The sequence below is a fragment of the Solanum tuberosum genome, unplaced genomic scaffold, assembly GCF_000226075.1.
Source record: "Solanum tuberosum cultivar DM 1-3 516 R44 unplaced genomic scaffold, SolTub_3.0 scf00173, whole genome shotgun sequence".
Taxonomy (NCBI): domain Eukaryota; kingdom Viridiplantae; phylum Streptophyta; class Magnoliopsida; order Solanales; family Solanaceae; genus Solanum; species Solanum tuberosum.
This window is the reverse complement of record NW_006239104.1, coordinates 623,665-637,116: the sequence shown is the minus strand read 5'-3', so window position 1 is coordinate 637,116 and position 13,452 is coordinate 623,665. Positions and strand designations below refer to the sequence as shown.

The 13,452-nt window shown below is 36.4% G+C and overlaps 3 protein-coding genes across 3 annotated transcripts in view; 1 reads left to right on the top strand and 2 right to left on the bottom strand.

The window, feature by feature from the left end:
* Positions 1 to 525: 525 nt before the first annotated feature.
* Positions 526 to 5,981, bottom strand: LOC102606334 (eukaryotic translation initiation factor 3 subunit B). Its single transcript, XM_006354551.2, has 11 exons — positions 5,703 to 5,981; positions 4,996 to 5,233; positions 3,975 to 4,121; positions 3,736 to 3,864; positions 3,413 to 3,541; positions 3,253 to 3,336; positions 3,052 to 3,176; positions 2,685 to 2,877; positions 2,063 to 2,595; positions 1,872 to 1,980; positions 526 to 1,132 (listed from the first exon to the last, which is right to left on the bottom strand). The coding sequence occupies exons 1-11, from the start codon at positions 5,822 to 5,824 to the stop codon at positions 788 to 790; spliced, it is 2,154 nt and encodes a 717-aa protein (XP_006354613.1). The 5' UTR covers positions 5,825 to 5,981; the 3' UTR covers positions 526 to 787.
* A 1,992-nt stretch (positions 5,982 to 7,973) lies between these two features.
* On the top strand, positions 7,974 to 9,205 carry LOC107061913 (amidophosphoribosyltransferase 2, chloroplastic-like). Its single transcript, XM_015311912.1, has 2 exons — positions 7,974 to 9,131; positions 9,176 to 9,205. The coding sequence occupies exons 1-2, from the start codon at positions 7,974 to 7,976 to the stop codon at positions 9,203 to 9,205; spliced, it is 1,188 nt and encodes a 395-aa protein (XP_015167398.1).
* Positions 9,206 to 9,904: 699 nt separating this feature from the next.
* LOC102605995 (NADH dehydrogenase [ubiquinone] 1 alpha subcomplex assembly factor 3) overlaps positions 9,905 to 13,452 on the bottom strand; it is a 9,702-nt gene continuing 6,154 nt past the window's right edge. Inside the window, exons 4-5 of the mRNA XM_006354550.2 lie at positions 11,081 to 11,181; positions 9,905 to 10,345 (exon numbers count right to left, since the gene is read on the bottom strand). Of these exons, the coding sequence (XP_006354612.1) occupies positions 10,259 to 10,345; positions 11,081 to 11,181 (188 nt within the window). The 3' untranslated portion in view covers positions 9,905 to 10,258. The remainder of the gene's footprint in view (positions 10,346 to 11,080; positions 11,182 to 13,452) is intronic.

Genomic DNA, 13,452 nt, shown 5'->3' with positions numbered 1-13,452 from the left:
TGTACAAAGCTTTGTCCCTCCTTCGTATCCCCATCATCATATTTTGATGAAGAAAGAGATTTGTTGGAAGATTCTGTTGAAATTACTTTCAGATTTGAATTTCAATGTTGGAATTCTCTATATAAGAGAACATCAGCTCAAAATGATAGAACTCAATTGAGTAGGGGAAAGGAAAAAGAATTAAGACTTGTATTATTAAAAACATGTCATAAATACTTTTTCGTTGTCGACATGGTTTTCAATCTAGGCATTGATATGATGAGTTGTGTTTATTTTTTGAGATAAAAATTGTTATATGCTAATTTTGTATCCTGATCAGGAAATGTTTTGGTGTCTGGTAATGGATCTATGAATTCTTAGGGAGAGAGAAATGATGCTTTGTCTATGTTTTCTTAGCTATGATGTTCAGGTATTGGGTAAAGTTGGATGAAATTTTCAAAGGCTTAAAATGCATGTTTATGTAGTGAACAGTTTATTATGCACAATTTTAATATACTCACGTACACTTGCACATAAATCACTAACTGGCAGGAAAACTTCTTGCAGATAAATGCCCAACAAAAATATAATGAAAAGGTTTTTGTAATCAAATTCATTGCACATTGGCAACAGGAATTTCTGACTAACAGACAACTCCGAATAGTATATAACCAACAAGCAATGAAATGAAAGAAAATGAGTCGGGAAAAAATGAAAAAAAGGGAGTTTTTAACCAAATATCCTTTCCTACCTAAAACTCAGTTTGTTTCTCCTTCGTGGCTGTCGCAGAAAATGTTGGACTGGGGATTCACTGTTGGCTCTCTTCAAAAGGAATAACCTCCTCTTCAACTTTTAGTATTTCCTCTACTTCAACTTCCTTTGCCTGGTATTCCTCCTCTTCATCACTGGCTTCCCCATCACGCAACCTTTCCCTTTCCATTTTCTCCTCTTCATGCAACTGCTTCCACTCATTAATCCATGCTTCCCATTCTTCTTTCAGCTTCTTTCGCTTCTCACGATCTTGCTCACTCAACAGCAATGAAACATCTTGATCCTCTGCTTCATACTTCTTGCTGTATTTTTTCAAGTTCTTAGCAATCTCTTCCTCTTTCTCCTTACTCAAGAAGGATGGTGGCCTAGGGCGCCACAAAAACTGCACAAACAAGAAGCAATGTGATATATGAGTATAGAATATATCATGTAATGGATATAAGCATATTCCTTCAGAAAAAGAAAAAAGGCATAGCCAACCAGAGCTCAACTGCACAGCAATTACAAGACGACATAGTAAAGATGACAGGTTGCAACACATTTAACAAAACTAGTAGAAACTGCGGGACCTACCTTAGTGTTCTCATTGTGCAAACTGCAAAGTAAAAACTGCAGGAAACCTACCTAAAGTGCTGAGAAGACACAAGTCCTAGCACATTTAACTATCATAAACCCAGCCCTAGAGCAGTCACCTTACATACACCACTGACCACACAATCGCAACCTTTCATCATAACTACTTACTTGTGACATCTTGATCAGAGATTAGAGAAATAATATATCTCACAAAATTGGCTATTAGCCTCTTATAATCTCACCGTTCTCGTCTTTTTTCACTTAAAGCAACTCTTTATGATATCCTTGCTACATCTATTAAAATGAAAAGAGTAAATACACAGTAATATAACATGGGAAAAAAAGTGCAGTTAGCAACGCGCTGATGGCAGAGCAGATTCTAATAAATGACGGCTGGAAGTATGTTCACACTAGCTTTTTCCAGTTAAAAAATAAGGACTATTTGTGCTCTATATTAAAGAACAAGGATGATTTTGAGTTTCAAGCCCAAAAATAAGGAACTATTTAGGCTTTTTCTTGCAAAAAACACATGGTAAGATTATTACCTGGAAGAAATGATCCTTGAGTATCCTATACAGCAGCTTTCCGTTGAAAGACCAGATGTTGAATCCATTTTCCATCTCATGAACTGAAGTAACAGCTGTCGCTACATACCTATAATTGCAAAATAAAAAAACTTAAGGACCAAATAGGAAGGTCTTACAGGGCAAAACTGATGAGAGCAAAATCCAACTACCTTCCAGTTGGATCCCATTCGACATCTGTTGCCATAAAATGCTCAGCAGATGCCATGGTATCAAGCTCATCGACGTCAAAGAATTCCAACTGTCCATTGAAACCTTTCATTCCAGCCAAAATAATGAAGCGGCCTCCAGGTGACCAGTAGAGAGCATTAGCCTGCTTTCCCTTGAGAGTTGTTAGCTTTGAAACACGGCCCGTGTTAGTGCCAGACCGCATAGAGTAGAAACTGACATCTGGCCTGGGGTTGTCACCGTGGATGACAGCAAATCTGTGACCCTTAGGCTCCCAAGCAAATGCAATAATTTTATCATTCTTGTTGTCAAGCTCCAAAACCTCAATTGGAATATCCCGTTCTTTGATTCGGAACAGCTCAAAACCAGTGTATGTGCTTTTCTTGGTCTTCGTGTACCGGTCAACTTTGACAGCAAGGTAGTCTCCATTGCTTTGCCAATACATTTTGCAATCACTTACACTGAAGAGATTCTTTTGCCTCAACTCCTCTTTACTTGGGATTTGCACAAGACTTACCTGTCAATTTAACACAGGTTTAGTTCAAATGCAAATATGAGTAGTTCCTCCAAATTACTGGCAACTTGCATAGAAGTTCTAGAACAAACCCTGGCAGGTTGATTTCCGCATTCAGGAACAAAGAGTGAAAGAATTGGATCTGTTGGTGACCAGCTAAAATCCATAACATTTTCAACCTTGATAGATTTCTTGTCAATAAGTGAGAAAGTCTCTGTTTCATAAACAGAGATGACATTCTTTCCTATTCTTGCAAAATACTTATCCTCTTTACCACCACTCCACCTGAAATCATTTATAAAAAAAAAGAGTTTAAAGAGTATCCCACCATCCATTTCTCATTGTATTTCTGAGACTCCCATATCTAAGTATACAATCAAGTATGCAAATGTTAGGAGTGACTGAAAGAGGTAGTAGAGAAGGATAGAAAATGCCTCTAACAATAGGATCAAAGCTCACCTAAAGACTGGCCAGGACACACCAGTAACACCTCCAGTTCCTCCAACTGCAAATTCATCAGCACTTCCCTTAAAATCTCTCATCACTTTTCCAGTTCTCACATCAAAAATATTTAGCACAACCCTCTGAAAGAAATCTGTATTAGAGAGGACATAGTATGGCCACAATTGGGTATACAAACAACATAAAGCTGAAACTTACGTGGGTGTCACGAGGGTTACTTGGTTCATGGCTGCTGTATGTCACCAGATATCTCTCACCGGGGGAGAAATCAATCAGCTTTACCTGCATTTAAATTCTGTAGATTTAAGTCACAGAAACCTGCATAAGTTTATTTCAGAGAAATAAGCACAAAACTAACCTGAGGATGTGCATAACGCATGAGGCGGTTGAAAGTGGTGGCACCACCCCAAATTGCAGCGCCTTGTCTGTGAACTGTTGCCAAGTAAGTTCCCATAGGGGACCATTGAACAAAACTCTCAGTCCAATACTGCACTCAAGAAGACATCATTAGCAAAGATTAGTAATGGCCCATCTGCATGAAAGAAAGAAATATCCTTTGAAGGATGAAGGTTCTGTACAGAAGCATTTCATTTTTGAAAATATGAGATGCCAAACAGTACAAATAAGAACAACCATGCGTTGACAGCTAAATGAGCAAAACGAGAATACAAGTCTCCTTACAGGACGTTTATAAACAAGCTCAGGCTTCATTTGTCTTGCATCATTCCAGAGGACCTCCGTGTCACCGCCAGACCGAATCACGTACTGATCTCTAGCTTTCTCATCAGTAAGCCACTTTAGAAGCATCTCCTGCCAGCGACACAAACATCTCAGTAATAGTAGATGAATGAAAAACTGACACTAGCATTTAAGACTCCGTGCTGGCTGACGAAAAACACAGAGCTGGTGAAGAGCCTAACCCCTGGAACATAAGGCTTGATCTCTGGCGGAGCCCACTCATCTGGAACTTTCAGGAACTTCTCAATGTCTTCAAACATGTTAACAGCAAATATATGTGACCTATCTAACTTGTATCCATGTGTCTTCTCCTTACTCAGCTCAGCTTCCTAAAGCAGGAAAACATAGCAACATGATGATCATTAGCCAAATGAAATTAGATATGTCAGCTCCTAGGTTGTCTAGACACTCCAACAACAACACACGCAGATCCATTTCTACCTTTTAGTTCATAGTTGGATATAACAATTAAAAAAAAGTGGATAGACAAGTGAACACTGACCAACTTCCTGCACTTAGTAAGCCATGGATCACAACATTTGAACCATATAAGTTCCTCATATCCACATCACACAAGCATGACTTAGAGTATAACAAATCTAGGATGCAGCCAAGACATGTTTATAATCATCATCTAACAAAAGACAGATTATGACACTTCATAATTTCTCAGTGTAGATGACATGGTGCTAGCCTGTGAGCATTTTACTTTTTAGCTGGAATTTCCATTTTTACATCTTTTATCCATTCATAATCACATACCCCTCGTCCCAATTTATGTGATGGCGTTTGACTAGGTACGGTGTCTAAGACGGAAAGGAAGACTTCAGAGACTTGTGGTCTAAAATAAGAGACAAGTATTTGTGTGGTTACAAATCATCTCATTAGGGATAGTGATGGGCATTTTATAATTAAATTGTTACTAAATATAGAAAGATGTCATTCTTTTTTGGACTATCTTAAAAAAGAGTGTCACCTAATATGAGACAGAAGGATTAATATTCTTCTTAGGCTAAGTAAGAGATTTGCACATAGAAAGTACTAATCAAAAGTCGAGACAACATATTCATCACCTATCACAAACATAAAGATGGTAGAAGAATTAATAAATCACATCTCTAAACAATTCAGTTATAAGTCTCAAGCATTCTGTCTATAAAAATGAGATACTCTATGGCTGCTAAAAGAGACAAATTGGAGTACCTGAGGAGTATTATACTCTATAAAGCAGTACCCAAGTGTTTTCTGAGTCTCAGGATCAATAGGCATATAGAGACCACCCTCCTTAATAACACCAAGTTGGCTGTAAATTTTCCGAACTACTCCTTCCAATTTCTCATATTTCTCTTTAGGCACAACTGGAAGATTGTCCACCACCAGTATGTTTCCAAAACCTTGATCCTCCTCCAAGGCGTCCTCCTCCAACAAGTCTTCATCGTCACTGCCCTCGTCACATCCAAAAACAGCACAAATTCAAGACCCATAAAAAGTAATATAAAACATAGCAATTGAGAAACCAAAAATAATTATAGGAAAAATATAAGCGTAAACAAAAGAAACAAGACTAAGCTGAACACATAAGAATCGATATATAAATCGAATCAAATCTTCACAACATAATTTGCAAACTCAATAAAAGAACGGTAAGAGAAACCCAGACATAGCAGTCGATATGAAAACTTAATATATTGAACTGGATATGAATATGATAATAAATCCAACAAATCCAAACACCCAGTAAAAACGCTAAAACTTTCTAATCTTTTCAAAACTATCAACCAAACACATAAATTCAAACTCAAGAAATTAAAAAAACATTAAGACCTCACCTCAATGAAACAAAAAACTACACACTATACAGCAAAGTAGCAGAAGCACATAAAAGTGAAAGCAAAAATCAAGATTCAGACCTGGGTATCCCCAAATCATCACCAGGGGGAAGATGAATAGAGTCCAGATCGATTTGTGTAAGATCCACACCAAGCCTATCAGATATAGCTCTGATTTCTTCCATAGAAACCACTTCCGACATGATTGAATTCTACTTTTATGCTCTTTGCTTAACTTTTTTTCTGTGCTCAATTCGACTATGAGAAGGTGCGAAGATAGCCACTTTGAATTGAAGCTGAAGGAGAAGTTGTGAGTTTAGGCCTTTAGGGATAGAGCGCAATGTGCAGGCACAGGGAGGTAAGTAGGGTTTATAATTCTGCTCCGGGTAAACGGGTTGATTCCGCGGGCACAAATACTATACCCTTTAGGCTTTAACCCTTTAAACTATACCCGTATTCATAATAATAATAATAATAATAAGAAGAAGAAAAATTTATATTTGAAGAAAAACATTATAATAATATCTTATAACCTTATATAAACGTGAATAATAATATATTAAATATACATATACATAAATATAAATTAAATCAGATATGATATTATAATATATTATATGACATCGAACATAATTTTTTTAATAAATATATATTATCATAAAATAGCTGGATACCCTGTGATTTAGATGAGACCACCTACGATAACAAATTTATTTGCCCAAGTTACTATTCTTAGTGCCTAAGTTACTAACCTTGGTGCTCAAGTTGTTATTCTACTAGAACAATTGTAACGTTTTAAATAACTATGTCAATGTGCTGAGAATAATATGAAAAATTAAATCATGAAGGTCTTGTGTTTCTTTTCTTCATCAATGGTAATTTATAAAATTTTAAAAGTATGTTTTATGTCTCGTAAATCAGTACAAAATAGTATTTACACGTTAGTGTGTCACAAAGTCATGCACTTGTTACTTGGAAGGAGTAGAAACTAATGTCTATGTTTTACGGTGACGTGACCAAATCCGTAAGGTCATGATTATTTATTTTTTTTAAAAACCTTTAATTCCTATTGGTTTAATTTTCCCTTGATTTGGTAAGCTTATGAGAAGTACTACTCGAGACAACGAATTTAATCGAATATGATATTATAATATTTTATATTGAATTACGTTGGGTAAATCTTTTTCTCTACTAGAGCTAGAGCGTAATTTTCTTTAACAAGTATATATTAACTATTTAACATTGCTAAACGTTTAAATATATATAATATATCCTTGCCTACCAAAAAAAATATTTAATATTGTGTAAATCTGTTACATTGTTCACATTATAAAAGTTGTGTGCGTGCACCGAGAAAAAATACATATTACTATCAGACTTATGAGGCTGGTATTTTATAATTTTTAGCTTGGATGAAAAAATATATACGTAATAAAATGTGAAAAATGCAAGATTGTACCTATAATAATTGACTTGAAAAATGAGGAAAATATTTCTTAGGTCGATCTTGCGGGATTGGCGTTTGTTCAAATATATAGAATATGTTCTTACAAATAATGTTGGTGTATATACCACAAATTATAATAAATTATAGTTAAAAATAAAATGAACAAAAATAATAAATAAATATTCACACTGAGTTCTTTTAAAGGAGATTCAACCACATTACCAAAGAAACACTTCTAATATAATTTTTCTCTCTTTGGAATAGTGAATAAGTAGGAGACTTTTGAATATTTTTCTTTATTTCATTACACTAACCTCACTACACACTATAATATTTTTCCACACTTTCCATAATTTTTATTATACTTCAGAAAGAAAAAAAGCGTCACTATTTATAGGAGTAAAATTCTTTTTATGGATTAAATAACAAAGTAATGGAATAATAATATTATAGAACATGGATTAACGATGAATAATTAATGGTAGACCATAGCAAAAATAATTATATGAGTTACACAAAAAAAAAAAAAAACACTCTTGTCAATTTATATCAACTCTGTATACACTCAGTATTTTAATTTCAGACATGAACACATGAGTTGCAAAGCATCAACAAGAGTGAAAATATTAAAGAAGAAAATAATTCGTAAAAAAATATAAAGAATGCATGTGATATCATATTAAGGTTTTATTTAAAAAGGAAAATTGAAAATTGAAAAAAAAAATATGTTGACCAAATAATTTTGTTATTATTTTACTTCCATCATTAGAATCCTAACTCAACTATATTGTAACACCTTTTCTTTTCCTTATCGTATGTAGCATAGTTTTACTGTTATATCTCTTTTTTCGTATATATTCATGGTTTTGTTTTGTCTGTCTGCTTTGTAATTCTTCCCGCCAGCCATGGCTACCAACATTTCTGCTTCTGCTTCTTCCACCACCAATCTACTCAACCAACGCCTCTTGTCGTTTCCACCTTCTCAATACAATAAAAACATCCTAACTAAACCATACCAACAACAATGTCTTTTGATCAGTTCTTCCAATAAGAAGAACAGGGCAGCAATGGTTGTTAATTCGTCACGTAAATTAATCAATTTGGATCAACATGATGATTATTTGGACGTCGACGACAAGCCTAAGGAAGAGTGTGGAGTGGTTGGTATCTATGGTGATCCAGAGGCCTCGCGTTTATGTTATTTGGCGCTCCACGCCCTTCAGCACCGTGGTCAGGAAGGTGCTGGTATGGTTACTATTGAAAATAAAGTTGTTAAATCGGTTACAGGTATTGGATTGGTTTCTGATGTGTTCAACGAGTCGAAACTTGATCAACTTCCAGGTGACATGGCTATTGGTCATGTTAGGTATTCTACTGCTGCTGGCTCTTCTTCAATGCTGAAAAATGTTCAGCCTTTTGTTACAAGTTCTAAATTTGGATCTTTTGGTGTTGCACACAACGGTAATTTTGTGAATTATCAATTGCTTCGTGCTGAACTTGAGGGGAAGGGGTCAATTTTCAGTACAACTTCTGATACGGAGGTGGTACTTCATCTTATAGCAAAATCAAAGGCGAGGATTTTTGCTTTGAGGGTCCTTGAGGCTTGCGAGAAGCTACAGGGAGCTTACTCGATGGTGTTTGCGACAGAGGATGGTAAGTTAGTTGCAGTAAGGGATCCGTTTGGGTTTAGGCCATTGGTTATGGGTAGGAGGAAGAATGGTGCTATAGTTTTTGCCTCGGAGACATGTGCTTTGGACTTGGTTGAGGCTACGTACGAAAGGGAGGTTCATCCTGGTGAGATGGTGCTAGTTGATGAAACTAGTAAAGAACCTCAATCAATGTATCTACTGAAGCCTCATCCTCCTGGGCCTAAATCTTGCATCTTTGAGCATATTTACTTTGCCCAGCCTAATTCAATAGTATTTGGGAAGTCAGTGTATGAATCTAGACATGCTTTCGGGGAAATTCTAGCTACAGAGTCCCCTGTGGAGGGCTGTGATGTTGTGATAGCAGTTCCAGATTCAGGTGTTGTAGCAGCACTTGGTTATGCAGCCAAAGCAGGGGTACCATATCAACAAGGCTTAATAAGATCACACTATGTTGGCAGGACATTTATCGAGCCATCTCAGAAGATTAGAGATTTCGGGGTGAAGCTTAAGCTCTCACCAGTTAGAGCAATATTGGAAGGGAAAAAAGTGGTGGTTGTGGATGATTCAATCGTTAGAGGAACGACTTCGTCAAAGATTGTAAGGATGTTGAAGGAGGCAGGGGCAAAAGAGGTCCATATGAGGATTGCAAGTCCTCCAATTATAGCTTCTTGTTACTATGGGATAGACACTCCTAGTACAGAGGAATTGATATCTAACAGGATGAAAGTGGAGGAGATTAGGAAGTTTATCGGGGCAGATTCTTTAGCCTTTCTGCCAACTGATAGCTTTCGTAACTTATTAGGCAGTGATCATACAAACTTTTGTTATGCTTGTTTTTCAGGTAAGTATCCACTCTACCCAAGCGTGGCTATGGAGGAGTCTATAGATGATACAATGAAGTTGACAGTAGCTGCTAATTAAATTTTTTATTTTATAGTAGTAGTATTCTTGAATGATTATTTGCACTTGCAGAAAAGAAAGAAAAATTTCCCAAAGTGTGTGCATATTTTATTTCATTTACAATGTTGTCCAGGCTATATCATTTTTTTTTAAGTACAGACAAATTTCTTTTAACTTTAACAATTCCAAGTTGAGATCAATTTGCACCTAGCATGATGTTCAATCTAATATTCAATTCTCAAGAACGCTCAAGGCAGTAACTCACACGTCACAACAACAAAAGCACGTCAGGAAACAGGACATATTTAGTAAACAATTGCAATCACTATTCACAATTTCACCGACCCTGCCTGAATCTGATAAATATATATTCTTCTTGCACAACAGATGAACCTCAAGCTTCTACAATGAGGAAACAACAGTTCATTTTCCTGTGTTTATGTTATTAGTAGTACAAAATCTCCTAAAGATAGTTGGTCCACGAATACCCAGAAGCTTCTAACACACCATTAACATGTAATGTTCTTATCTCATTTTTATCTAATCTTAAACATAGTCACGTCAAACTCGGGACTAAGTGACTGGCTTGGATGATTAATCAGATCTTGACTCGTCAAAGAAAAAGCATATACATGAGAGGCTTATGACTCTACTCCATATGGGAGAAGGGCAGCAGCCACAATCCTACCTTCTTCGTTTAGAATATTGTAAGTTGATGCAGCATTTCTCTGCAACACAGATGAAATAAGGAATGTAAGCAATATAAAATGGATGAGAGAAAGAAGAAAAAGCTCGGATCAAGGAATATGACAATATGTACAACAAAAAACACGATATATGCGGTTATCTAATAAACAACAGGCTAGCAAAGCAAGCCTTTAGAGTTCAGAGAGCAACTACTCTTTCAAGTGAGTAGTCTGATATCAATCTACCAAAACATGTGTCATTCAGTTATAGGCACAGAACACCTAAGCAGAATATTTTGTGAAGAATCACATGAATAGGAAATAGTATGTTTAAACCAAATTGAAAATTTAGAGAAGAGGAAGAGAAAAGCCACTTCCAAAACATTGGCTAATATCTTGACATGTTTATGGCTACCATAATGCTCATTCGAAATTTACTAACCAATAAAAAACACTAAACAAGTTAAACGTCACTGTTCTGGTTTCCTTTGCTGGTTAATCTAGTTGTGTTTAAACTCCTTTGGTCTGGGTCCAGGAATGTCAAAGAGATCCACCTTACATCTTCCAATTGTAGTTTTGGACAAAAAGTTCCAGAGATGTTGAGTCAATGGTGGGGGTATGAGCAGTAAACAAGAATAAATATTGCTCAGAACTTCTATGGCTAACCATCTCATATATCCACACAATCTGATAACTACTAAATAGTGCATAAAGGATGACATATCCCCTTCCTTTGGCACATCATTTTTCATAATAAACAAAGAACCATATACTTACAGAATCAACTGCTTCCAATTTCATTCCAGTAGAACGAATAAAGGCACGAAGCTCAGGATTTACCGGTTGAATGTACTTCCCACAGCCAAGAAGAAGAATCTCTGCAGTGAAGTTATATTAGAAAGAAAGAGAAGCATGAATACCAAGAGTACTATAAACTTAAGAAGATAATCATTCCTCGACAAAAACAGGAACAGAGTCGATACTCATTAGATTAAATGAAAATCAAATTGGAGTTGGATTTTCTGCATAATTCTTATAGCTGTTGCTTTCGGGATAGCTTGCATGCACTGATTATTCCACTGGATACCAACTACATCTCACCACACAGACACCAGTTATAATTCTGCCCACCAAGAGTTACCAAGGTTTTCACCCACTTCATTAACTGCAATGTCACACCCTTTGGTGAGGACTTTCTCAACATCTTATGCTGAATTTTCCCTCTACACCAAACTCTTCAAAGCTAAGGGTGTTGTTGGACATCCACAATTCTCTTACTAATAAAGGTCAAACAAATACTGAATCCTGTTCGAGTTAATTACGTTTTCCAATTTTGAAATGAAATTCTATTTCAAGTATTGGAGAAGTCAAAAAAACACACACCCTTTATGGCAAGATATTTTGAAAAAGTCTATCTACCCTAACCACCAGGCTTTTTCCCCTAATCAGTTATTGGCAAAGATAAAGCAAATGGAGGGGAATATCAACACAGCACAGCTGCAACCTATGTTGCTCGGACTCTTTCAAAATGTCGACGGGTGCGTGTCAGATCCTCCAAAAATAGAGTATTTTTGAAGGATCCGACACTGGTGCGGCATCATTTTGGAGAGTCCGAGCAACTTCGGCTGCAACTATTCTTTGCTTATACAGAAATTTACCATCATTTTTCAATTAATAGAGGCTTAATACATAGATTACCCCCGAGCTTTAGTGAAATCCCTGTTACACACCCCTTGACCATGGGGAACCTTTTATACACCAAAAGTTTCAAAAAGTGTGCCTAAAAACACACTGTTTTAGTTATGTGGCACTCGTGTGTAATACACATACAAGCAGTGTTTTGGACGGCGAAAGGCGATAAAAGACGACAAGGGTCTGCCTCGCCACAAGGCGGGCGAGCGGCGAGGCGCTTGCCTTTTTGAAATGCGATACCAATTAATACCAAAAAGTTAAAATATTTAATTGCATATGTAAATAATCAGATTCTCAATAGCAATAACATATTAGCAAATATTTCAATTCAAAACTGAAAATAGATGGTACATACTAAAAGTCTAGAACTTGAATGAGAAAAAAACAGAACAAAAGTCAAAACAGAGGTAGAAGTGACTCTAAAGTATGAAGAAGAAGAAGAAGAAGGAAAAAGAAACCGAGGAAGATGAAATCTGAAGAAGAAATATGTATTGGTTGGACTATGGAGTAGCCGGAGGAGTCTAGTCGAAAACCCTAAAAGTACCTTATAACTTTTAAAACCCTAAATTGGTTGCATTTTTTTTAAGATAATACAAAAGGCGACACCTTTCCCGCCTTTCTTGCCTCTTGCCTTTTGTCTCCATGGCGTCGCCTTTTGGAGATTGCCTCGCCACAAAGCTAAAAGGCGATGAAGGGTCGCCTTGCCTCGCCTCTTGCCATTGGCGATGAGGCGATCACCTTTCACAACACTGCATACAAGAGGCGAGCGAATGCAAAAAATAATTATATCAGATGCTTTATATGAATGCCACGTGTCTAACTTTAATTTTTTCCCCTTTTTTCATTTCACACAAAAGAACAGATAAAGCAAAAATAGCCCACAACCCTTCCCCTCACGTTTTCTCCCCCACTTCCCTCCCCATCTTCTTCCCCAACTCTCTCCCCCCTTTTTTTCGTCTTCCCCCACCCCTGCAACTGATCCCTCCTCTTTTGTGTCTTTTAAAAATTCGTTATTGCTGTTCAAAATCAGTGGAACTTTTCCCTTTTTGTCTCTTTTTGGGCTCAATATGATTAAGATATGGGAAAAGTTAATGACAAAAAACAAGGGATGGTCGGAGATGGAATATTAGGCGAAACTCCGGCTGCTGAGTTGGTTAAGTCCTGTTAGAATAGGAATAGGTTTATACATTCCTATTAGAATAGGAATAGGTTTACACAATCCTCTTAGAATATGAATATATTTATACAATCCTATTTAGAATAGGAATAGGAATACAAATAGGAATAGGAATAGTAAATAGTATCCTACTTGATAAATGATTGTATTTTAGTGTCTATAAATAGGATCTCAATGTAATAATGTAGACACAACAACACAATTCAATAATATTCTTTTCCTATATTTCTCACATGGTATCAGAGCCTCTACGATCTTGGTAAACAATCAAAGAGCTTCC

Coding starts and splice junctions, on each gene's coding strand:
- LOC102606334 (XM_006354551.2), bottom strand. CDS start 5,824: ATGTCGGAAGTGGTTTCTATGGAAGAAATCAGAGCTATATCTGATAGG. Junction 2,878..3,051: donor GTGTCCTGGCCAGTCTTTAG/GTGAGCTTTGAT, acceptor AAATGATTTCAG/GTGGAGTGGTGGTAAAGAGG. Junction 1,981..2,062: donor GAATGGGATCCAACTGGAAG/GTAGTTGGATTT, acceptor TTGCAATTATAG/GTATGTAGCGACAGCTGTTA.
- LOC107061913 (XM_015311912.1), top strand. CDS start 7,974: ATGGCTACCAACATTTCTGCTTCTGCTTCTTCCACCACCAATCTACTC. Junction 9,132..9,175: donor GTTATGCAGCCAAAGCAGGG/GTACCATATCAA, acceptor CTATGTTGGCAG/GACATTTATCGAGCCATCTC.